This window comes from Camarhynchus parvulus, chromosome 1, assembly GCF_901933205.1.
Source record: "Camarhynchus parvulus chromosome 1, STF_HiC, whole genome shotgun sequence".
NCBI lineage: Eukaryota > Metazoa > Chordata > Aves > Passeriformes > Thraupidae > Camarhynchus > Camarhynchus parvulus.
The window spans coordinates 62,600,726-62,626,152 of record NC_044571.1 but is presented as its reverse complement, the minus strand read 5'-3'; the positions used below and the strand labels follow the sequence as shown (position 1 = coordinate 62,626,152).

The window sequence follows — 25,427 nt, the reverse complement described above, 5'->3', positions numbered from 1 at the left end:
ACCCATGCAACAGGGAATCTTTTCCTCCTATTCAGACAGAACTCCCTGTGTTTCCTGTGTACCCGTTGCTCCTGTCACTGGGATCCACTGGAAAGAGTGTGGCCTCGCTATCTTTACACACCCAGCCCTAAGACATTTGTTGGACTAATATAATATATGTAAACAATACAATACAAATTTTGTGTGCAGACGAGAGCTGGAGCGGCTCTTGAGCGGCAGAGGCACGCCGCGAGTGCCGGCATCCCTGCGGAGCCCGGCACTCCCCGGGTCCCGCTCCCCGGCGGCCTCCCCGGGCATTTCCCCGCCACCAGCGCCCTCTCCCGGCCTTCCTTCGCCGGCTGGCGGGGGCGGCCGCGCTGGGGAAATTAATTTAATTTATTGCCAATCAAATCTGAGCAGGGTAATGAGAAACAAACACATCTTAGAACAACTTCCCCTTACTCCTCTCTTCTTCCGGGGCTCAACTTCACTCTCGAATTTTCTACCTTCTCCCCTCCAGCAGCACAGGAGGAAGAGGAATGGGAGCTGTGGTCAGTCACAATTTTGTCTCTGCCGCTCCTTCGTCCTCAGGGAGGGGACTGCTCACACTCTTGCCCTGTTCCACCGTGGGGTCCCTCCTACGGGCGAGAGTCTTCCATGCACCTCTCCAACACGCATCCTTCCCTCTGCAGTTCTTCATGAACTGCTCCATTGTGGGTCACAAGTCCTGCCAGCAAACCTGCTCCAGAGGGGCTCCTCTGTCCACTGACTTCCCACAGATGCTGCCAGGAGCCCCCTCCAGCATGGGCTTCCCACGGGATCACAGCCTCCTTTGGCATGGACCTGCTCCAGCGTGGAGTTCTCCACGGATTTCAGGGGGATACAGGCTGCCCTATGGACCTCCCTGGGGGGCTGCAGGGGGATCCAGGCTGCCCTATGGACCTCCCTGGGCTGCAGGGGATCCAGGCTGCCCTATGGACCTCCCTGGGCTGCAGGGGATCCAGGCTGCCCTATGGACCCCCCTGGGGGGCTGCAGGGGGATCCAGGCTGCCCTATGGACCTCCCTGGGCTGCAGTGGGATCCAGGCTGCCCTATAGACCTCCCTGGGCTGCAGGGGGATCCAGGCTGCCCTATGGACCTCCCTGGGACGCAGGGGATCCAGGCTGCCCTATGGACCTCCCTGGGCTGCAGGGGATCCAGGCTGCCCTATGGACCCCCTTGGGGGGCTGCAGGGTCTCAGCACCCTCCCCGTGCTCTGCACCAGGGGCTGCAGGGGAATCTCTGCTCCTGTGCTCAGAGCACCTCTTGCCCCTCCTTCTCCACTGGCCTCGGTGTCTGCAGAGTTGCTCCTCTCACATATTCCCACTCCTCTCTCTGGCTGCAATGGTGCAGCTTTCCCCCACTTCTTAAACCTGTTATCCTACTGGCACCATTATGGTGGCTGCTGGGCTTAGCCTTGGCCAGAGCTTCATCCATCCTGGAGCTGGCTGGTATTGGATCTGTCAGATACAGGCAAAACTTCTGGAAGCATCTCACAGAACCAATCTCAGAAGCCCCCCACTACCAAAACCTTGCCACACTAAGCCAACACAACCGTAACCCAGATCTATTTGAAATCAGCACAGACCATCAGCCCTCTTTGCATTCCCATTCTCCAACCAATGCAATTTACTGGATCCAAGAAATTAAAGCCAGATATTTGGAGTCTGGTTTGCAGGCACAATGGCTGAAACAAAAAACCTATTTAGAGGACTACAAAGCTTTTCAGAGTAGTCCCCACATTAAACAGGGCTCTGGGAAGCCTGTCCCTTTGCCAGCCTGGCTGTGTCCCAATGACTGCTCACTGTGGTCTACGATGACATTTCAGTTCAAGAGCACTTCTGAAAGGCATCTCCCATCTGTCCCCACATACTGTATGTGGCCCTGCAACATGAGCCAGTCTTGGAGGGCATTGAGTGGATTCCTTTCAGCTTAACAGGATAACTAACTATAGGAATAGCCATAATAGACTCCACTGGTTATTGGGCCCTCAGTCCAAATGCCTGGGCTGGAACCAGGTGGATGTGAAACCCTCGGTGGGCCAGAGCTGCAGCATCACCCACTTGATGATTCAGCCTTGCTGCCCTACAGCCGCACTGGGGACAGGCACCATCCTCAGCCCCTGTCACCACAGCAATCCTGCCCTGCTCTGCTCTATGGGGACTGGGAACTGGGGCCCCTGGGGATGCCCATACAGGCAATCCAGGGCAGCAAGGCAGGAGGTGAGGCAGGGACCAGTTTTACTGTTGGATGGTCAAAGCTTTATCCACTTTGATCCTCTCCAACCAAGGAACAGGCCATGGAGGTGGCAGCTTGCAGTGCTCCCTAATGCAGTTCCCATTCTCCTGAGGAAGAGGAAATTAATCCTCATGGCCCAAGGAATGGGATCCCAGCCCTTTCCCAGGGCTGGCAGGAGGCACAGTCTCATTTGAGACAAATTCTTCAGGCAGAGCAGAGGAAGGCCTGTAAGGAGTGTGAGCATTCCAAAGCACTCTGTAATGTTCCTAATAACCCAAAGCACTTAAAAATACACTTCAGTACTTACTGTCAGAGTAATTTATTAGCAGGAAGCATGTTTTGCTGTAAGGCAGACAGTTAACAGAGAATTTCTGTAATTCTCAGTCAGAAGGCCAAATTATTACTGATAGTTAATACCTGCAATTAAAATGATTGTTCTGAAATGAATGAGTCTCAAAATGCATATGGAAATTTCATACAATGTATAAAATATATAACTTTTACATTTCTTCAGTAAATACTTTGCAGTTTTTATGTAAGAAACAAACATCCTAGAGTTGATTTGCAGAATAAGCACTGAAGGAGATGTCCAGTATTCTGTGGCTCTCCCTGGTAAGCAGACAAGCAGAGCAGCACCTCCAGAGTCCATAGGCTGAGAGAGGAACCCCATTTGCATTGCTCCTGTTGGTCAAGATAAAGTCCCTGCTTCGTAATTCCAGTAAAAATTAAGGTAGGGTTATACAGACAATCAGAGCCTACAGAAATTTTTGAGCCTCTGGAAGAATCTGTAGAATGTAGTAAGACAGAAATAAAGCCAGACTTCCAACCCTTCAGCCTTATAAGGGATTACAAGTTTCGCAGAAAGTTTTGTAAAAAAATCTTCTTTTTAAAAGAAGTAATTAAAAGTAAAGGTAGAATCTTAACTCCTCCTGAAGCAGAGACTAGCAGCAGCATTCACTGCAGTGTAGTTATTTCCTGTGTGTGATATTTCACTTCATTTACATCTCTGTGTACCCAGGCCACCTATGATGTTTAAGGAACTTTTCAATTTCAGCTGTTCCTATCAAGATATAGATTTTACTGATTTTGATACCAGCAAACTGATCACTATAAAACTTGAAGGGGCCTTAAACCTGGCCCTGTTTTTTTACTTGTCTCTACTTCAAGTAGATAAGCATTGCCAATGGATTATGGAAACAAGAAGGTTTCAGTGGCTGGACTATGGCACACTTCTTATTCTAATTTGGACAGTGTACACTATCCAGTCACAGCCCTGCTATCCAGTTCCAAGCTTCCCGAAAACCTAAAAGAAACAAAAAGGACCTACAGATGCATCTTAGGACATGATTCCCCTTCCAGGACTTTAAGAAGGGCAGCAAAGACAAGATGCATGAAAGAACTAGGAAAGGGCTGTTTACATATCCTACCAGCAAGAACAGAAAAAGATTTAAGGCATTTGCACTGGAGAGCTCAGCAGAGGAGTGAACAGAAAGTCTTGGGACATCTGCTAAAACAAACAGTTAGAGGTCAGATTCAAAGCAGGAAACAGATGGGAATGAAAGGATTCTGGGTACAACTCTTTGTTCTGGTTATGCATTACTTGCCCCTTCAAAACTAGCAACACTAGACTGCAGTTTCAGTGGCTGTTTCAATGTCACCCTTGTAGTGCAGTCATCCAAGAGACGTGCACCTGAAAAGACTTGGGCTATTCCACTGATACAGATCATCCTATCTAAGAAACAAAGGACACCAGTGGTTTATTAGCTTCTGTAGTCCTAAGAGCCTGTCAGTGAAGATTAACAAAACCTCAACACTAGCAATCTTCACAGGTATGTAGGTGCCAGTGAGATACATACAGTGAAATGCTTTTATGCCTGCCTCCAGAAACTGAGAAAAAGAAAAGCTAATCTTTGTCTTCATTAATTCAGATGGACTGCATGTGAGGAAGCACACAGAGCAGCAAGGCAAGTACCACAAAACCAAACAGCTCTGCTGCTATGGTAGAAGTGTGTATGAGAGACAAGATTGGTCTCCAAACCATTTAGCTAGCAATGACTGCTATCCCAATGGTTTTGTGTCCATTATACTGAGAAGCAGAAGCCACTTACAAGAACAGAGATAGTTGCTGGTGATTATTTACCTACCATTTCCTAAAAGATTCCCTTGACGATTATTATTTATAGAAGTACGGCTTATTTCTGCCATTTTCTAGCTCAGAACTTATAAATCCATTTCCTCAATCCACACCACAAGCAAATAAGACACCATTTTATTGTTACTCTGATCTACCACCAATGAACTTTCAGTATATTTTTTTAATGTGTTAAAAATGATCAGCCACCCAGTTACTTTCACAGAAAATACAAGCAGCATTTTTTCGCCAGGAGCTTCTAAATTAAAAAGACCTTCAGGTAACGCTGTAAAACATTTAAGACATCATAAATAAACTTATTCTAAAATTCACTTTCCAAACAATAAATAAAACTCTTCCTTATCTGAAAGTGCAAACAGGCTGTATTATAAAAAGTACGAAGCAGGACTGCAGGAAGTGCCTAATTATTCAGTAATGACCAACACACAGTTTCTTGCTTTGGTGCTGCTGGTCATCCAGCGATTTTGTTTTCTGGACCCCATCTAAAGGAAAAAACATGCATGGATCATTAATACAACAGCAAGCACAGCCTAATACTCAACATGGACAGGGACACTGGAATAACACTGGGGGTGAGGAACGGAGTGGAGATTGTTTTCTTCTCCTTACAGAGGAACATGCAGTAATCATAGCTAACAGGAATACACCAAGGAAAGAGAGGAATTTAAACCAGTGCAGTATTGAAATGCAGGCACACCACATTAAAGAAAACTGTTAGAGAAATGAGCCCTGTTAAAATCTGTCAAACAAAGTACCCCAGGATTAATCTTTATCCAGCTGGGTCTAAAATCATTAAGAGAGAGGGGGACAAACAAGCCCTAACATTTTGCAGTGATCAATAATGCCATAAACACTACTCTGAGCCCTTCCCTCCCCCCTTCTCCCCAGCCCACAAGAAAGTAGCTAACAAAATGACTTCTCCATTAATCTATCTCAGTACATGATAGGAATTTGCTTGGAGTATGTGGCCATTTGTGTGCCACAAAAACTCCCTTCAGTCTTTCTTATGCTCCTAACACGGTACTCAATGCATCTTTACATTGCATCTTCATGCTTGAAGCACAAAAATTATTTAGCTGCCATTTTCCGTGTTGTTTTTCCCTCTGGATGAGTAACATTTTAAGGATTGGTAAGCTGACAATTGATGCCTATGATGGGTCTCTTTTGTAGCACAAAAAGGCTTCATAGTAAGACTTATCTAAACTCTGTTTTGAAAAGATGACAGCTCCCTTGCTACAGGGGTGAGTGTCAACAAGGATTTTGTGACTCAGTGTCCAGTCCAATTTATCTTGAAAAATAATGGTATTCTTTGTAGAACACAATCTAAAAAGTCTTTCTAGAACAAAATTTAAAACATGATAAAGCAGTCTAAAATTATCTACATACCAAACAGCATGTTGCTGACCTTCATAGTAGCATTGCTAGATTTCGTAATGTATGTCAATGCCAAGCATTTTGTTACAAGTTAGTTCACCTACTACAGTTAGTTATTACCATAACAATTAGCTCATCTATTCAAAAACCTCAGAAAACTTCATAGCAAAATTTAACTCACTGAAATCAAGACTAATTAAGACAAAACAATCTCAGAGGGAATCAGGTTGGTTTAAAATGTGATCTCACTTATTGATTGCAGTCATAAAATGAATTAATGAAAAAATACTTACTTTCCCTGGCTGTAGGGTCAAGGAATTCAAGTGCATTAGTGTGCAATGGACTTAACTGCCACTGGTAAAAGAAGAAGAAAATGTTTACTTACTCCAGAAGACAGAATAAGGAGCTAAGTGAGACAGGAAAAGTACTCCACAGGCCTTCACTGAGAGGTATGACTTGTGAGGTGGGGAATCAAGGACTCCCTCTTGAACACACTTGCTTTGAGGACAAATGACTATTACAGGCATGCAGACAGTAACTCCCTTGAAGCTGCTCACACCTACAGTGCTGCAGTTTGTCATGGAGAGTGCCCTGACTGCAGGTGCACTTGGCCACATTAGAAACCCACCGCAGCTCTTTTGGGAGCTGCTGGAAGGGCCAAAAAAATCACACAGTGACCCCCAAAATCAGCTGTCATGCTGTGACAGGGGAGGCTCGGACAGGACTTTGCCATGTGGAGAGACCACCTCCAACAACAGTGAGCTAGAGGGAAATCCTCCATGTAGATAGAGAAAACAGAGGGTCTTGGCCCCATCCTCTGGCACATGGCACAGCACTGCTCCCCAGAACTGTGACAGAGCAACCTCTCAATTCCATTCACCAGACTAAACAGCACGGCACCCCTCTGTGCTGGCTGCAGATGACTGCTCACTCTACTCTCCCACCAATGCTGCCCCCAGTTTTTAGAATACAGTACATTTAGACACTTACTGTAAATTTGCTTACACCCTCAAGTTCACCAAACTTCATATAAGATATATCTGCTTTCTTTTTTCCAGCATCATCATCTCCTGCATAGATCTGCTTGATACCAGCTCCTTTAATTAAAGGGACACATTCATCACATGGGCATTTTGTTACAAATATCATGCTTCTCTCATCTGGCTTTATTTCTCGACACCTACAAGTAGTCAGAAAACAGAATTTAAGAGTTTGCATCTTGGTAGTTTTCAATTGTTACAAATTTAATACCTCAAAAAGCAAGCCAAGAAGTGTTATTTACTCTCAGAAGCAACTTATTCCTAATCAAGTGCACAAGGACACAATGGAATCTGGTTTGGTATCACTATCTGTGAACAACACCCATCCTATGTCTCCACACCTATTATTGTTGGAAGCTTCACCAACTGCCACACTTCCTCATTTTGGGTTATAGCATGGTCTAGCAAGAACCAGAGCCAGTGGCTTGTATCTGAAGGATACCTGAAGGAGCAAATATCCTTTAAAACCCAAGTTCATATAAGAAATCTCAAGAAACCCCAGGAGCTGACTGTGCCAATATACATCCAACTTCTACATCACAGGCATAAAAAAGACTGTGATTGCAATCCACAGTTCATCACAATGACACCATACATAGTCCTAGTTTGGGCTGGAATACAGTTAATTTCTTCCCAGCAGCTGGTGCAGTGCTGTCCTTTGGATTTAGTATAATGTTGAAAACAGACTGATGTTTTAGTTGTTGCTAAGTAATGCTTACTCTGAATCAAGTGCTTTGATTCATATTCTGGCAGTGAGGAGCTGCACAAGAAGCAGGAACGGTGACCCAAACTGGACCAAAGGATATTCCATGATAGAGAGTGTCACTCCCAGTATATCAACTGGGGGAGTTACCTAGAAGGGACATTGATCAGAGTGTGGTGATAGGGTAGGGCATTGATCAGTGACTGGTGCGCAATTGTATTGTGCATTACTTGTTTTTACCTTGGGTTTCATTTTTATTATCACCTACTATTATTAATAAATTTAAATTTGCTTCAATTATTAAGCTGTTCTTGTCTCAACCTACAAGTTTAACTTTTGATTCTTCTCCCCATTCCACTGAGGCAGGGGGATGAGCAAGAGGTTGCCTGGTGTGTATAATCCCCACTGGGCTCAAACCACAACATGCATTTATTGTGGAATTGTTTCCAAACCATCTCATTCTTCTCTGTGGTGAAAATAAACCCATTACCTGAATGTCAGGGCGTTCTGCTCCGCATGGATAATGTATCTGAACTTTCTGATTTCCCGATCTTTTTGCTTATCATCCATGTGTGGAAAATCAGCATATTCAGATCCAACAGGAAAGGCATTGTAACCACAGCCTACAAAATACATTGCTCCTGTTCCATCACAGCCTCTCTGCAACAGTAAACAAAACATCAAATTTGGATGGTATTTTAACTGAGATCTAAGTCAAAGTACAGTGGAATGTATACTTTTGCATGATCAGACAGCTCAGTTCTTGCCAACTGCTCCATGCCTGTCTGAAGCTTTTCCACTGAGCCCTGTAGGAACTGCACAGGTAAAGTGTAACACTTCTGTCACCTGCACCAGGCTTTTGAGGCTTTCCTTTTGGCAAGTAATACTGACAGCCAGGACAAGAAGTCTGAAGGATTTAGTCCTTAATGTACACGATTAAATACAGCTGGAGTTCATCCCTGATGTGTCAGAGACGGTGTTTTGCCTGTCTTTTAACAGACTCAGTGACCAGTGGGCTGGTAAGAGGCAATTGGAGATTAAAAAAGAAAAAGAAACAAAATAGCCATAAGCAGCTGATGACCGAAGTGATAAAAACAAACTAAGAGTACGTTGCAGCTGCATGAAGAATGAGGCCTCCTGGGACTGGTAACACGCATAAGCAGAGATACAAAGAACAAAAACTTTCTGTTTGGATGGGAAAAAGTGTAACAATATTTATAGAAAAATACAGCTTTGATCTAAAAAGGAATGTGCTACAGCCCATACAGCATTTAACTGCAACAAATATCCTCAGGAGACTGTCAGGCTGTAATTGCACTGAGACCTCTCCTAAAAAGAGCTGTAAAGAGGGGCCGTGCAGGGCACATGCTGCCTGATCAGCAGCTGTGGCAACACCTTATAGCCAGGATAGCTGGAATAACTGACAATGACTGGGGAAACAGGTGCACTGAAAATCCAGGCAGAGACACTGGTGTAGTTACTAAAATAATTTATATTCTCCTTCATCTTAAAGCATTAACAATGAACCAGTCATTAACTTAGTTACTAAAGCTGTGTGTGTATGAAAAACAGAAGTGTATAAACTTAAAGGAAAATAACAAGTGCAAATCCAGGGTATGAATTGTGAGTGCAAGAAAAAGTAACTTTTTCAATACTTACTGATTTTTCCTCTGCCCAAATAATAGCTCCAACTCCCGTTTTATGATCCTCTAAAATACATAACATTTTAGGAGTAATTAACAAATAAAGCACTTCTGAGCTACCTATACATTAACATATGACATTCTAGAGTAAGGAATAACATTTATTGTTGCTTTGTGAAACAGGAGGAAAGAAATGCAGAAAGACTAAAAGCTTGTAAATCATATGATTCTACTGTAAAAGCTGGGTGTGCTCTCACTGCAAGGCAGTCATTCTAAGATTTTGCTGTGTACATCTGTTCACAAATGAAATGAAGCAACCAACACACAGATAAGAAAATGCATGCCAAGAATATGTGTGGACAGGTTCACCAATGTGAGACAGCTAACTGACAGAAACCTTCTTGTTTACTACTTAATTTAATTACCTAATTTCTGCTATTCTTTAAGTTTACACTTCTGTGATCTGAAGTTGTATAAAAATTAGTCCTATTTTATGCCAAATTCAGAGACAAAATATTAACAATTGGATTTTGGGGGTGTAGTCTATCACCACCATAGGAAAACTGGTACAGAGCTTTCCTTATGCGACTTGGATGGTTTTTACAGCACTTGAAAATCTTCCCCAGTAGCTACTGATGAGAATCTTGAGCATATCAAGGAGAAAAACATTTCAGGCTTCCATTGATCAATATTGCAGAACATACTGTTTCCATTAATCACACAGAGAATAAAGCAGCTAACAGAAGTCATCTCTATCAAGAGAGAATCAATAACTATCTTTCTACCTCAGAAACCTGGACATAAAACTCCAGCATCTGTGCAAAGAAAATCCCCACCAGTCATATAAGCACTTCCACTAACAACATTAGGACTATGAGACTTAATATAATGGTACTTAATGTCTTACTGAAGGACATTACTTCACTGCTTTTTTCTGAAGTGTACATAAGCTGCTTGAAATATTGACATTTATATGATAACAGAAGCATCTTGTGAGACTTCAGTAAAAAGAGCCTCAGAGCAGCTTGAAAAATTTAAATGTCATTCTCTTCTATTTTCAGTCGGACACATTGGCAGGGCAGGGTTTGCCAGCACTGTATGTGAAACACCTGCACTGATTTCCTCATGGAAAGCTTTCACACACAATACTGTGTGCCCCTGTGGAGTCTTTACTATTATTGTTGCACTCATTTCACACACGTAGGAATAGCATTGAGCAGCTTGCTCAAGGAAGTATTTGGAAGAATAAGACTGAAACGAGGAACTTCCTCTACTGCTGAGCCCCCTACTGATCGTTCCTGCACTCTGGTAATGACTCACCTGTCCGATAGGCAAGCAGCCTGGCTTGTATCATGCAGTGCCTGGCCACTTCCTGGGGCAAACACTGATCCTCTGCTGCATTTGTTTGCTGGGATCCACTCCTGTAAAACCCAAAGCATCCAAAAACAGGCACGCTGGCAGCCACTGATGCCAAAACCAAGACAAGATCTTTCATATTCTGTCTAAGGTTGCTGAAGTATGGGTTTTCACAGAGGTTCTCCAGTCCCATTGTCATCAATATTTGCTTGTGCGTTTCCTCATTTGAAATTAGAAATAAACTTTCATACTCTCTTATTCTCTCTTGCCTACACACAGTATAAAAGTCAGTGTTATAGTCAGGCTGTGATTTTGCTATTTTCTGAATAAAATCAAACTTGGAGGAAGTTTCTTCAATAAACTGCACCATGTAGCACACCAAAGGCTGAAGCAACACACACACGTGGGCACGGCTGTTTGACTTCAGTCTTTCCACTGCTTTGGCGTCCAGCTTTGCATCCTCAGTGCTCATTGGATTGGATACCTCGTTCTGCAAGCTGATTTCAGGATCTGCAGGCCAGTAAGAAATCCTGTTGACCCCAGCTGGAAGAGAAGATAATGCAGCAGAAGGAACCATGCAAGTGCAGTGGAACATAAAGCTCATATTCAACACACTCTTGTCTAACCCTGGTTTTGCTTCTTTAAGGCCCCAAGTTCTCCCTAAGGGGTGTCTAGACAACAAAAATGCTGGTAGATACAAGTATCAAGGGTTGTCCAACTTGATTATCAGACTACAGATAAAAATTTGACTTACCCAAGTTCTCAGATCTTTGTGACTGCCTAATTTTGCATCTTACATCCAACAGATAAATTAGCAGCAACACACAAAAATAGTTAACCCTGACAGACATTGCTGCTGAGATTAAAAATCAATATTTGCAGAAGGGCTGCACCAGCAGGTCCCATTTCTGGAAGTGGATGATCTGGTTTGCCTTCCTATCTCACGGGGAAAGGAAACCCTTAAGTACTTCCTGTCATTTCCGCATTAAAACCCAGTCTTCCCTGGTGTCAGTGACAAGCAAAGGGAAAGCAAGGAAAAATACATCCATTTAGACCTTGCCATCAGGCTTAGGGTTGCTCTGGCAGAGTGCAAAAGGACAGTCAGAACCTCAGCAGAGAGACAAGCACCACCAGTAATAATGGTTGCACATTACAGAGAAACAGGGTCTTGGCAGCAGACCCCAGTTTCTTGACCATCAGCTCCAGGAAATGTACATTCATTTTTTCCTCATAGAAAATATCAATGCAGGCTACACAAATCAGGGATTGGCATTCACAACTGGGACAGTCCAAAGAGAAAACAGGCTTTCTGTTTTCAACCACAAGTGTAACATTTACTCCTACAACCCTATAGTCACTGCTTACCATTTACAATCATTTTTAAACAAGTTGAACATGGTTTTCTGGAAAAATAAAGATCACAATTTTTAAGTCTTGATCCGTGTTTAATGAGTGCAATCTGGCCAGCATGCAAGTCTGTACTGGAACAATGAAGACCAATAATCTTCATATTTTTCACCACAACCAGACCACTCTTCTTCACCTATAGAAAAAGGTATTATTATTGTTTTACTTTTTTAAACATTGATTCCATAAAGATGTTACACCTCTTCCTTGGATAACAGTAACCAACCAGCAGTAGAGCACAGAGATCTTCAGTACAAATGAATCATTAAACAATCTGCACTTTCCTAATTATTTTTTCTTGTTGTTTTGTTTTCACATGTGCCTGTTAATATCAGGGAGCCATGTCTCTGTCAAACTCCAAAGAGGGTTTTGTCACAAATTCCTGATTTTTTCTGGTCATTTCTTTGCCCATAACAGAATCCAGAAGCAGTATAGAAAATTCTGTCAATTACAGCTGAAACCTTCTCTAAATCAGCCAGCATCTGGAAATGCTCATGAATTTAATTTCTGTCTTAAGCCTGACCATCCTGGGAGCCAATAGCTTCTCTAGCTTTATTTCTATCTCTTCATTTATGTAATGAATCCTGGTTCTAAAGAATCTTCCATGGAAGAAGTCTGCATACCACAGACAAGAGCTACTACATCTGGATTCCCATGTATTGTGAAAAAACTGGATACAAACTAGTTTGATGAAGCTTGTGAAACAGATCTCTTCATGCAATCCAGCTGCTACTGAACACCGTTGCCTTAGATCTGTAAATTATTCAACTGCTTTGTGGTTACAGAAATAAGACTTCACTGAAGCCCTACATACAAGCCAAGTGCCACTTCTAACTGAATTACTAAATTTCAAACTACTTTTGAAGGCTGTAGGTGCTGCTTATCTATCCCTCCTTCAGATCTAGCCTGGGACATACCCAGCTCTGAAAATTAGGCCTAATTGTCACTCAGATTATTTTCCTATCTTTTCTTGCCCTGGCTGATACATGCACTATGGATCTTAGCACACGGGTATGCTCTGCACAATGCAGTTATCATTTAAAGAGCCCAGTAACAACTCTGATCACAACAGGAAACATCCTGTTCCAGGTCCGTCTGAAAATGCCTCTTGACTTTGAAGAGTAACTGGTTACAGTTTAGAAGACCCACTCTCAAGGGCAGTTTCTTTTCCTCATCACTAAAGTAATTACCTACAAGTTCTACCTACCAGCAAAAATCTCAAGTACTTGTGTACACCTCCACTGTATAAAAGAACTGTTAATCTACAGTCATGAACATTGTAACTCTAAAAGAGTCTCTCTGCACCAACAACCACATTGACTTTACACACAGGGTACATACCACACCTCCTTTGTCATGCTCTTTAAAACACCTGCCATTTTTTAGCGATTGCTCAACCTCTTGGGGTATGTATCTTGTCTTTCAAAGTTTTTTTCAGAAAGAGCATGCTAATTAGCCATTTTGCTATTTTTCTCCCATTGCTGGATTTTTTTCTACTTCTAAGAAATATCTGAAAAAAGTTTATTACATTTGGTTGGTTTTTTTTTTTTCATCTGGACTATGTGTCATCTAAAGAGCAGTTGGTTAAATTCACTGAAGGAGCTCTTCAGAAAGACCAATTAACAAAAAGCACAGACATTTTACCTGGGATTTTTTCTGCTGCCCAGGTGAGGGAAAGAGCTCCATCCAGAGACTTAATAAAGTAAAAAGATTAACCTTAGAAAGTCTTGGCATTTGACCTGTTTTGAAGAAAAACAGAGAAATATTTATTAGAGAATATTTATAAAGAAACTCCATATTGCTGAACATTATTTTTCAAGTCTTTTATACCATAGCTGCTACAGAAGCTGGTTCTGCACTTTCAGCAGCTATATCCACACCATCCTTTTCAGGGCAGTCACTGCCAACTCAAGATGCTCACATCTAGATGCAGAGATCAGATTTGCAAAACAAGAGGAACTGGTGAAACTTTCACTGAAATTCAGTGAGTTTGTTCGACTCAGAGGGGTAGGGCAGAAATCACAGATCAGATCATCAGACCCTACACAACTTAATGTGCTCAAATGATTCACAGATGCTTAGAGAAATCTGAGACAGGTTCTAATTCAGCTTCAGGCTCACCACAGAAGAGGGCAAAAATATCCAGGCACACACATCATGATCTTACATTGATGCCTGCAGCAAGAGTGGATGAGCCATTGTGAAACCTTCTAGTGACATCAGTTCTGGAGATCCTGATTCTGGATTCTTACAGTCTGCTTAGAATTTGGCTAGGTTTTTTACAAAAATTTAAACCTTTTGCTCAGGCTGTCACTTCTGACAAAATAGCCAAATGCAAAAATCCCTTCTCAGAGCACCACCTTGTGCTGTGCTTCTACTCAAAATCTGGAAGTTGTCCTGTGAGGGCCAGCACAACTCAGCATTACTGAGTGCCTCACAAAGGAAAAAGGAGGAAGCACTGTGCTGCTCGGTAAAGCTTGCCCTGTTCCAGATGAAAAGCTATCTTACCTCACACTTGGCAAGAAGTTTATTAAGTCTTGGAAATATCTCCAGCCCCCATTTCAGGGGTGCTTACAGAGAGCTGTAATGAACACATATTCCTCTGCAGGTCTCCCACATGCTGTCTGACAATAGTATTATCTCTGTCTTTTCCCACAAATGTTACAGTGTTTGCAAAGGAGGTAATGGCAGTGGCAAGAATAGAACAGAATAGAGAAAAACATTCTTTAAGTAGGTCTAACAGCTTGGAAGAGATATAATCAGATACTAAGATTACCTAGCTGAGGGAGAGGTTAGTTTAATGGCATGTTTGTGAACCCACACAATTAGGACAACAGATAAACATATGCAATCCATGACTGAAACACCATCTTCAGACAGTATTTTAGCAGCTTTTTTCACACATAAGTGTGGTTTGGAAAGCAAATATGGGCCTGTCAGCAGCACTATCTGATGCCACATTGTCCACTGTTCCTTAGGCTGCCCAGCTCTGCTACCCCACTTGGCACCAGCACTGCAAGGGGCACCTGGTTGGCACAGTCAGATACGTGCGCTAGAAATGGCAAGCAGCACACACCAAGATCTGTTGTCACTTGTACTAAAGGCAAACAGTAAAATCAAGTCTACAAGCCACACCTAAAGAAGGAGAATCTGGTTTGTTAAATGGGCACTTGAGTTCATTCTCATTGCAGCCCCTGTTTACCCCTGTCATGGCACACCCATGTACAGTCCCCAAGTTAAAACAAACAGTGCAATTTATGCCAATGCACACACACACCTTTGTGTTTTCTAAAATGGCCTACAATGTGGCACACAGAATAGACTTAAAACTGCATGCACCACAAAAAGTTTTAATTACCCTTTGTTTTCTTGCACCTAACCCAAATGTGGCCTGCCAAATGCATGGGAAACAAACTGAAGAACATCCTGACATGAATTTATATTGAGAAGTAGGAAAATATTCTGAAGAAGGAAAGATCTTTAGTTACAGTTATCATATCTGTGTGTTTGCATCTTCACTCACTTAGGTAGTTAAACACTCCCTTAGGTTCAACAGGGTGAAGAGAAGGCTGGTTTAAATGGACTGCAAGATGCCTTACAGAATTAAAAGCAACTACAGAAGACTGGGGAAATAAAGGAATCAGGCTCTCTGCCACTGAGAGCAAAGCCACATAAAAGGAGTGCTCTCTCCAGGTGCATCAGGCCCACTTCACACAAAGGTATGATTTTATTCCTCCTGGTTATGGATCTTGCTTCAGTGAAGCAAGGCATGCTCCAGGGAAAGTGTGTGTGTGTGGAGGCTGGTGCCAAAAACCCTGCTGCACCTGGAAGCAAAGAGGAGCAGGGCACAGACTACCCGGACATGGCTCAGATCCAGGATTATGTCCTGCCAATAATGCAGGAGTTCCTAGACCAAAGCCTGAAAGGTTTCTAACGAGTGCTTGACACCAACAAGGAAGCTTCCACTGACATCACTCTGCTGCCTGGGAAAAGGAAACTTGTGGAAGGGGCTAACGGCGGGCCTATTAGCTAAAGGAGCGAGAAGAAGCTGAGAAGTAAGAAGAAGCTGATAAGGAGCTCTCTCCATGGCTGTAACCAAGGAGACCGAGAGAAGAAAGATAAGAGAACCTTGCAGCTGGATGAAGTATTTTTAGAAAGTTAGTTGAAGTCACTATAACTTTTCACCAATAGTATTATGTTGACTTATTGTGGCCAATAGTTAGGGTAGAAGAAGCATGAACAATTGGAAAGTGTATAAAAGTCAGCCATGTTCAGTAATAGAGTTGCCAATTGAGACTGCTTGTGGTCTCTGCTTTGTGTCGTGACCGCCTTGACAGCGACAGAAACTAAAACCCATTTACAGATTTAATAAATTTTGCTTGCTTGGAAGCAGGCTTTCCACAAAACTGGGATGAAACAAAACTCATATACTCACCCAGGAGAGCTGGCTGCCCTGCCATGGTGCTCAGTCTGAGAATCACATATACATCACATCTATATGCACACCCCACTCCCTTGGGACACAGCAGCGCGATCTGTGGAATCTACCAGCATCTGTTTCTCCTGGGCACCCCCAGCCCTCTGAGAAAGATGCTCTCTACCAAACCCATACCATGGGGCAGCTGTGGGGTTAGTTAGAACACCCCTCAGAAGGCAAGCATTTTCCTGCACATTGCATTGTATGCACATTAAATATACCTGGTATAGGGCAAGAGATTGCTGTAATGGGGCGGAAGGGGTGAGCAAAATACAAGCTTATGTTATCAAAAGGCCCTCATGGAGAAAGGTGTTGTCAAGAAGGAGTGGGGGAGGACGGAGGAGATAGATAGATATATTTTATATTTTTTATTTATTTATTTATAGGTATATGCTTAAAGATACTACACACAGAAGTATATATATACTTTATGTATATATACACACACTGTATATGTAGCATATATGTACACACACACACTATATATATATAGTATCAAGTGTGTATAAATATATATATATAAAGTATCTATATACTTACGTACTAGAGATACGCTATCTATATTTATATATATATATTTACATATTAAAGTGTAGGTACATACAGATACTTTACATATACACACACATATATACATATATGTAGATATATGTATGTTTATGTATATATACACTATTGCACTGTGACGGTCAGGAGCACTCTGTGAAGCATCACCGGCAGAGGGGGAAGGCGCGGGCTCTCTGAACAGCCCCGGGATGAGGCGGAAAGTGTCCCCTGAAAAGACGACAGACCAGACGGCCCCTGGAAGGACCTGGTGGGTGAGGCGAGAACCGCGAGGGGCCGGTCAGCGCACACCTCCCTCACACCCGCCCGGCCTGGCCCGGCCTGGAGTCGGCGCAGCGGGGCCGCGGTTCCGTCACGGCGGGCCAGGCCCCGGCCCGCCCTCCCTGCCATCCCCGCAGCCCGGCTCACCGGCCATGCTGTCGGTCTGCGTGCTCGCCGCTTTCACCCGCGGCCCCGCCGCCGCCTCCTCCGCGCCGTGCATGGGTATAGGTGCAGGTGCGGGCGCGGGCGCGGGCGCCGGTACAGGAGCCCCCCCCAGCCGGCCCCGCACCTCCCCCAGGGCGGCACCGCCCCATGGCCGCCCCCCGGGCAGAGCCGGTCGCACGGCAACGGCCGCTGACAGGCGGGCGTTCTGACCAATGGGAAGTGCGAACGGCGCGGAGGGCGGGGCTCGGGGGGCGGGGCGGTGGATCCCAGCGGGATCCGCGCTCCGTAGCGGGAAGTTAACGGCGTCACGGGGACGCTTGAGGGGACACGGGGACGCGGGGTGAGCTGCGCTGGAAGCGACCTGTAGGAATCAACCAGTCAGCTTCTGGTTCGGCACAGCACCACCCCCAAGAGTGAGAGCGCCGTCCAAACGCTTCTCGAGCTCTGTTAGGTTCCAGTGCCCAACCCCGTGTGGGTGAAGAACCTTTTCCTGATATCCTTCCCTGACACAGCTTCAGGCCGTTCCCTCGGGTCCTGTCACTGGTCACCCCAGAGAAGAGATCAGTGCCTGCCCCTCCTCTTGCCCTCACGAGGAGCCGTAACTGCGGTGAGGGCTCCCCTGCTCCCCTCAGTCTCCTCCAGGCTGAACAGCCCAAGTGCCCTCAGCCACTCCTCGCACGGCTTCCCCTCAAGGCGCCGCATTCGTAGCTCTCTTTTGGACACTCTCTGACACAACCACAGAAGAAGACTGTCAGAATATTCTGAGTTGGAATATTCCCCCAGGATCAAGTCCAGCTCTTGCCTGAATGGGATCCCAGGGAGTTATTTACTGCAACAGGTGGCTCAGCTGCAAATGGTGCAGGTGGAGCAGAGCCTCTGCTACTGTGCTGTACTTTCTGGTGCTGTGAGGGACCTGGGGGCTGTGCTCTGACAGGTTATTCAGCTTTCACCAGAGGTGTCTGGAGGGACCAACCTTCATTAAATAGCTCTGCTGGGCGTCTGTATAAACCAAGGCATCTGCTTGTGACCTCTGGGCTTTTTGATCAGAGCCTCTGGGGTGGTGTTTAATGTCCCTACCATTTTTTTTCAAAATATCAGGGTATGTAAAAGCTTCTCTGTGGATACATTTTTGGAGGTATATCCATAAACTGCTATCATGTATAAAACCCCCAATAATTATTCAGAGTCAGTGACAGAAAATCCCATCTTGAAGAGTCTCAGAAGTCTTAGACCATCTAGACTAAAAAGATTAAGGATTAGAAGGACTAAAAATTAATAAAAGAATTCCTGAGGATTTAGTTCCTGACCTAAAGCAATACAGAATTTTTTGAGTCTCAAATCAAGTCAATTGAAGCCTAAAAACTGCATAAGATCATGAATTAGGTTAGAAATAGTTTCTTTCTATGGATCCTTTTGTTTTCTGTATGGCCTAAAATTAATTTATTTGCTGTGCATGCATTGCATGACTATCTCAGATGAATCTTCTGTTTGGAAAACTTCCCTTCTAGACAGCCTCTTTATGAAAGACTACAAAAATGATTTGTGCATTTTCACTTACCAGTGTCCCAAATGTGACCAGACCACTGTTGAATTCTGCGTTAAAATAGACTGCATCAAGCAAATGGGTAACACCTTTCAGTACGTTTTTCTCCCGGTATCCCAAAACCAAACCAAGACTTGCCAGAAGTCTCTCTGGTCTGTTACATCTTGAAGTGGTTTTTTTTTTCCCCTTCCCTGTGTTAGAGAAACTTCTTTTTTCACAAGTAGCTTGCTGATTCAGACATGTTATTTGACTTGTGTGCTCTAGGGTTGCTGTTCAGAGCTGGGCATGGAGGTGGGCTGTTCGAGGGTCAGTAAGCCTGAAGTCAGTGGAAATCAAATTTACAGCAACATTCATCTGTAACTTGCAGTCACCTCTTTGTGGTGGAGTTGTCTTCATAAGAGGGGAGGCAGCATGATAGATAGATAGATAGATAGATAGATAGATAGATAGATAGAGAAAATGAAAGAAAGAAAGAAAGAAAGAAAAGAAAAGAAAGAAAGAAAGAAAGAAAGAAAGAAAGAAAGAAAGAGAAAGAAAAAGAAAGAAAGAAAGAAAGAAAGAAAGAAAGAAAGAAAGAAAGAAAGAAAAGAAAGAAAGAAAGAAAGAAAGAAAGAAAGAAAGAAAGAAAGAAAGAAAGAAAGAAAGAAAGAAAGAGAAAGAAAGAAAGAAAGAAAGGAAGAAAGGAAGAAAGAAAGAAAGAAAGAAAGAAAGAAAAAGAAAGAAAGAAAGAAAGAAAAAAAAAAAAGAAAGAAAGAAAAGAAAGAAAGAAAGAAAGAAAGAAAGAAAGAAAGAAAGAAAGAAAGAAAGAAAGAAAGAAAGAAAGAAAGAAAGAAAGAAAGAAAGGAAGAAAGGAAGAAAGAAAGAAAGAAAGAAAGAAAGAAAGAAAGAAAGGAAGAAAGGAAGAAAGAAAGAAAGAAAGAAAGAAAGAAAGAAAGAAAAAAAAAGAAAGAAAGAAAGAAAGAAAGAAAGAAAGAAAGAAAGAAAGAAAGAAAGAGAAAGAAAGAAAGAAAGAAAGGAAGAAAGAAAGAAAGAAAGAAAGAAAGAAAGAAAGAAAGAAAGAAAAAAGAAAGAAAGAAAGAAAGAAAGAAAGAAAGAAAGAAAGAAAGAAAGAAAGAAAGAAAGAAAGAAAGAAAGAAAGAAAGAAAGAAAGAAAGAAAGAAAGAAAGGAAGAAAGGAAGAAAGAAAGAAAGAAAGAAAGGAAGAAAGGAAGAAAGAAAGAAAGAAAGAAAGGAAGAAAGAAAAAGAAAAAGAAAGAAAGATCCCATCTTACAATGGCTTTTAATCTAATTATGATCTTGAATTGGAAAGCTCCCACTGACTGTATTGGGACTAAAGGAATTGCTGCTTCTGTTTGCCTTCCACCAAAAGCTGCCGGTAAAAGCTAGAGGGCAGCAGACAACAACATCTCTGTGGAGCATTCAGAGGGTACTCATTCACTCCAGAACCAAGAGAAATCATGCCATTCCCCAATATTTGTTGAAAGGAAAATGGCACCAACCCTACTGCAGAAATCATCCCTGCCCAGGGACTAAGTGGGCTTCTTTTGGCAAGATTACGGTGGAGAAGAGGATGGTAGTAATGAGGAAAAGTGGGTCTTAGTCTTGCTGTTCTTTTATATACAACTCAGGGCAATTCAGCCTTTCCAGTTAAGCAGCATGCTGCCCTCTGAGCTTCAATTTTTATAATTTACAGATTGGCAAGGATTTCTCGATGGGCCTTTTCTCCTTGAAAGAGACCTGCTGAAAAAACCTACTGCTTCTCTCAACAGCTGCAGTTTGTTCCTGCATCTGTGTCTTACAAACCCAATTCATTCAAGTGATTGGTTGCTTAACACCCCTTTCCCCTCACCCCTTTTTTCTTTACTTAGCAGGCCCGTTTGCTTGGATGTCCCATTTGAAGTGTCCCAGAAGGCTCTCATTGCTGATATGCTGTGTTTTGATCTGACAGATGGGAGAAAGCAAAAGCTCTCTCTGCCACAATGTCCTTTGGAAGTTGTCATACCCCCTGTGTTCTCATACCTCTGGTGTGTTCCCATACCTCTGGTGTGTTCCCATTTGTGCAGGTACCTTCTGATACACAGCTACAAAGCTGTGTGATCATCTTGGCTGATGACTTTCAGGATTTTATCCTTTGCAATAATTTAATAGCCATTTGGTATAGCAGCAGTGCTCACTGTTTAAATTTACTGAGATGTTTTGCTCAGCTTTTGTGGTGCTTCTTGTACTGCTGTTAGTACATTTTTACACCCTCATCTTCATGATATTGGTGGACTGAAAATCTCATTCCCCTTCACCATCTCTTTTGGGGTTGATTTGCTGAGAAAACGTATTCCTGCATTGCAGTTACCCACTTTGCAGTATTTTTCTGCATCTGTGCACAGCAGGTTTTAGATACTGGATTCAGGTTTTAGATCCTGGATCCAGGTTTCCTGCACTACCATCAACTCTCTTAAGGTAGATGACTTCATACCTACCTCAAAATTCTAGCTGGAGTATAATGATAAACAGTAAAGCTGTTAATCTGTATAAAGACTAGTAAGAGGAACTTATAGTTCTTATTCTTGGGGGTTTGGATCTTTATTAATCTCTAGGAGTTCTACTTTGACCTTTGATTTGACTTCTGGATTTAAAAACAAACCCTCCTCTTAGAAAGTTTTATCTGTGAGCTGTTAAGCATCTGTAACATCCTGGCCCATCAGTTCATGTAGGAAATATTTGGTTATTTGTTAGTACCATGCAAATACAACAAGCTACTCTTTTTATCTCTTAGCACCCCTTGTATAAATGACCTTGGAAGAGATGTGCTTGCTTTACAAAGCAGCATGCTGAAGTACCTGCAGTGGAAAGGGAAATAGTTGGAGTGTGTGGTGGCAGGAGCGTGATTTGTGATGGCTGTGCTGCTGAGCAGGGAAACCTGCCCTGAGCAGGAGCCCGTCCAAGAGCCTCTGTCTTTATCACCTGCTGCCTTTTCCACTGCTTTGTAAAACAGCAAGATTAGGAATCATGTAAAAGTCAGTTTGACAACAGTGAAGGCAGCATCTGTCAACTCTATGTCGTGGAGGCAAAATGGTTTTGCAAATTCTCTGCCTGTCTCCTGCTGCAGACATTGTAGGCCCCAGTCCCTGCTTTGTGATGGGGTGTGCAGTGTCCTGCCATGTTGGTGATGCATGGCACCACTGTGACTTTTTTTATGAGCAGCTTTTTCCTCACTGGTCACTGAAAGCAGCCAGTGACGCCTCTTTCTGCCTTCCTCCAAGCAGGGCCAGGTTTGTGCAGCCAGCCTGGAAGTGATTGCTTCTGCAGTTAGCTACAGATATTTGGAGTCAAACACTCTCCTGCTGATACCTTCTGGTAAACAACAGCTACTGAGGCACAGCAGAGGTGTTTTTTGGGGTGGTGAGTGAACATCCTTTGGCTGTACCAGGGTTGCTCCCAAATGGCACCAAGCAACATCCGGATCCTTTGTAGCTCAGCGTCCCCTTTGAGTTTACTCCACTGGCTCCAACATGAGTGTGAGGTCCTGGTCACTCCACACCACCCTGCCCTGTGGGTCTGTGACCCAACTCATTCATGGTCCAGCTTCCCTGAACACAGGTGTGGGATTTTGCTCCCTGTCATTTGTGCAATAAAACTCGGTTTTAAACGTTCTGTTGTGTAAATATCCAAAGACTGCCCAGCACAAAACCAGCACCCTTTCTGCTCTTCCAGTCTGCCAGCTCACAGAGGCAGTTTCTTCTAAGGCTGTCTTTTTTGATGACCATCAGTTGTAATGCAGTGGTGTGTGCTGTCAAATGGTCTAACTTGGATATTTCTCCCTTTATGTAACAGAAATTACCTGTCAATTTTTTCTTACTGACCTCTGTTTCCTTTGACAGCCTTGTCCCATGTTTGGTTGATAAGGAGGCAAGAAAATCAATTTTGTTTTTTTATTTAGAAATAAATGCATTATTCCTAGAGCCCAGACTAAAATGTAATACATTCGACAGTTCCACATAGAGGCATTTTACTCCTCACACACACTGCACTTCACAAAGCAAGAGGTGTCTGAGAAGGTGGAAACCAAATGAAAGTAAGGACTCTATTACAAGCTTCTGGTGAGCTGTAGTTTCTCACCAACAGCTGTAAAATGGACTGAAGACCAAATCAGTAAGTGAAGGGAAAATACGTAAGGAGGGAAGCATTTATGGGGAAGAAATGGATCTGGGTGAATCCCATATGTGTGGTAGGGGGGTTCTGCTCCATGGGACCAACTCCTGCTGCTTTTCCGTGTTTTTCTTTGCCTTTCTCAGGCTTGTCTCAGCCAGGGCTATTTTCAGCCATGTCCATCCTTCCCCACTTGTTTCTAGTTCCCAGGCTCTGCAGGAGAGATCTCCCTTCACAACAGGCAGCATGGGAAGGAGCAAACATTTCTTTCTTCTGAGTCTCTCCCTTCTGCATCTTTGTGCTAACTTCCCAGAGGCCAGAAAATTGGCCTGCCACTCTGTGGGAGCAGCTTCCCTTGTCTCAGCTGCTTTATCTCACAGGCTTGCTCTGGAGGAGCAGAATGCTTTGGGCAGGTGGATGAGATGATTCCCTGGCACAGATATGGCTTGTCCAGGTCAGTCCAGCAAGTAAAGCTGAGGTCTGTTGAAGTCTGTGAAGAGGTAATGCCTACAAGCCTCAAATGAAGTCCAGGGCTGGGAATGCTGCCTGACTTGGCAGAATTGAAACCCTTGAATAAGAGAATGTTCCCTATGCTGTGCTCAGCTGCTGCAGGAGAGGGGGAAACAGCCTCTCTCCACATTCCTCTTCTTCTGTGGCTGTGGACAGCTTGTGCTTCCACAGTTGATCAAAACACAACTTGTCTTTGGGGTGTATTTGTGTAGCACAGACAAAAAGCAGACCTATCCTCAAATTAGGGAACTGATTTCCTTGTTAAGATGGGGAAAATGTGTTGCACAGGAGCCACACATTTGTTGGGCATATACTTCCCTTTATAATCAGTTTAGCTGCAAGCTGGGCAGTGGTGGCATCCTTGATTTATAGCAGACACCAGGTCATTTTTGTTGCTTTCAAGGTTTCCTGACATTGCTTTGCAACTCTGCAAAGCTTCAGAGTGCAGAAAGATTACACAGAGTACTCTGAGCTGAAAGGCACCCACAAGGACCATCGAGTCTAACCCTTAAGGGAATGGCCCAAACAGGGATTGAACCCACTTGCAGAGTCCTGCTGTGTTTGCATACCCCTGATACAGCAACAGTCTTATGGAACTGTCACGAGCTCTGTGAGATGACACCACAGCTGAGTTTCTGAGAGCACTGACACAGAGCTGACTTGCTTTTGCTGTGGTGAAATGCTGCTCCTTGTCACAAGGGATGATGTTAAATAAGTTCTGGAGGAGGAAAAAGGTTACTTTTATTCTTTCTCTGCCTTTTCTCTCTTACTCTGGCCAGGGTAGCTGTCACCTCTGATACAGCAACTGCACCAACCTCCACAGGGATTTGAGTCCCTCATGTTGCAACAACACACTGGTGGTGGTTCTTCCATTCCAGGTAAATACACCCTCCCATCTGGCTTGCATTCCTGTTACTTCATACTGGTTTTAGTGATTGCCAGATGATGCATCTCAGGCTGGTTCACTGTGCTGAATTTGGGCTCTTTGCTAAGAACAGTGGTATTTGTTGGAGTCTCAGGTTTAGGACACCTAACTTCAGCCCACATGGAAGGTTAACCTTGTGGACACATCCCTGGTTACATGCAGGGGACATGCTGGCTTTGAGGGAAAACACTGAATTTCCTCTCCTGCCCTGCCTGTGGGGCCTAGGACATTGTCCATGAGGGGCTATGGGGAGCGATGGAACCTGTGCAAGGGCTTTACATGGCCTTCATATCTTGGGAAAAAATTGACCCAGCCCTTCTTAAGGGTTAATCTTTTTTTAAGATTAGCTCACACAGAGGTGCTGTATAAACTTTAAACAACTTCAGTGTGAGCTCATACAGGCTCATGGCTGACAGGGACAGGCTGTGGTCGAAGCATCTGGCTCCCTACCAATCCCTGGCAGCCTGGATGAGCCCCTTGGCAGAGATGTTTGTCACAGGCAGCTTCTGAAAGAGAAATAAATGAATCCGTCTGGTGAGCTCTGGCTGGGAGAAGGAAAGGGAAGAGGAGGGAAAGCAGACAGCATTATCTGTGCTCTGCAGCAGGGGAAGAAAGATGAAGTCCAAAAGAGGAGATAGAAGGAGCAGGGACCCATCTGAGGGGAAGATGAGGCAAGTGAGAGGCAAGACAGAGCTGTCAGCCCCACTGTCTTCTCCAAGGGCTTATCCCACTCCTATCCTGGGTATATACCCTTGGAGTTCTGCTGTTCCAGGGGACCTGGAAGCCCCTAGCCACTGGGAAGGAGACTGAGATGATGTATGGGGCAGCTCTGATCCTGGCTATGGGGGACTGAGGACATGGATTCTTGGCCCAGGAAAAACAAAGCAGTGTTGCTGCTTAGAGCTGCTG

General features: G+C 43.7%; 1 protein-coding gene across 1 annotated transcript; it reads right to left on the bottom strand.

Annotated features, from left to right (window-relative positions):
- Positions 1-2,559: 2,559 nt before the first annotated feature.
- CDADC1 (cytidine and dCMP deaminase domain containing 1) lies at positions 2,560-17,539 on the bottom strand. The gene is made up of 9 exons (XM_030959674.1): positions 17,381-17,539; positions 13,576-13,670; positions 11,890-12,067; positions 10,489-11,067; positions 9,185-9,234; positions 8,016-8,185; positions 6,773-6,962; positions 6,076-6,136; positions 2,560-4,890 (listed from the first exon to the last, which is right to left on the bottom strand). The coding sequence occupies exons 1-9, from the start codon at positions 17,451-17,453 to the stop codon at positions 4,817-4,819; spliced, it is 1,470 nt and encodes a 489-aa protein (XP_030815534.1). The 5' UTR covers positions 17,454-17,539; the 3' UTR covers positions 2,560-4,816.
- Between the last annotated feature and the right edge of the window lie 7,888 nt (positions 17,540-25,427).

Coding starts and splice junctions, on each gene's coding strand:
- CDADC1 (XM_030959674.1), bottom strand. CDS start 17,453: ATGCACGGCGCGGAGGAGGCGGCGGCGGGGCCGCGGGTGAAAGCGGCG. Junction 6,963..8,015: donor CAGAACGCCCTGACATTCAG/GTAATGGGTTTA, acceptor GACTACTTGTAG/GTGTCGAGAAATAAAGCCAG. Junction 4,891..6,075: donor TGACCCTACAGCCAGGGAAA/GTAAGTATTTTT, acceptor TTTTTCCTTTAG/ATGGGGTCCAGAAAACAAAA.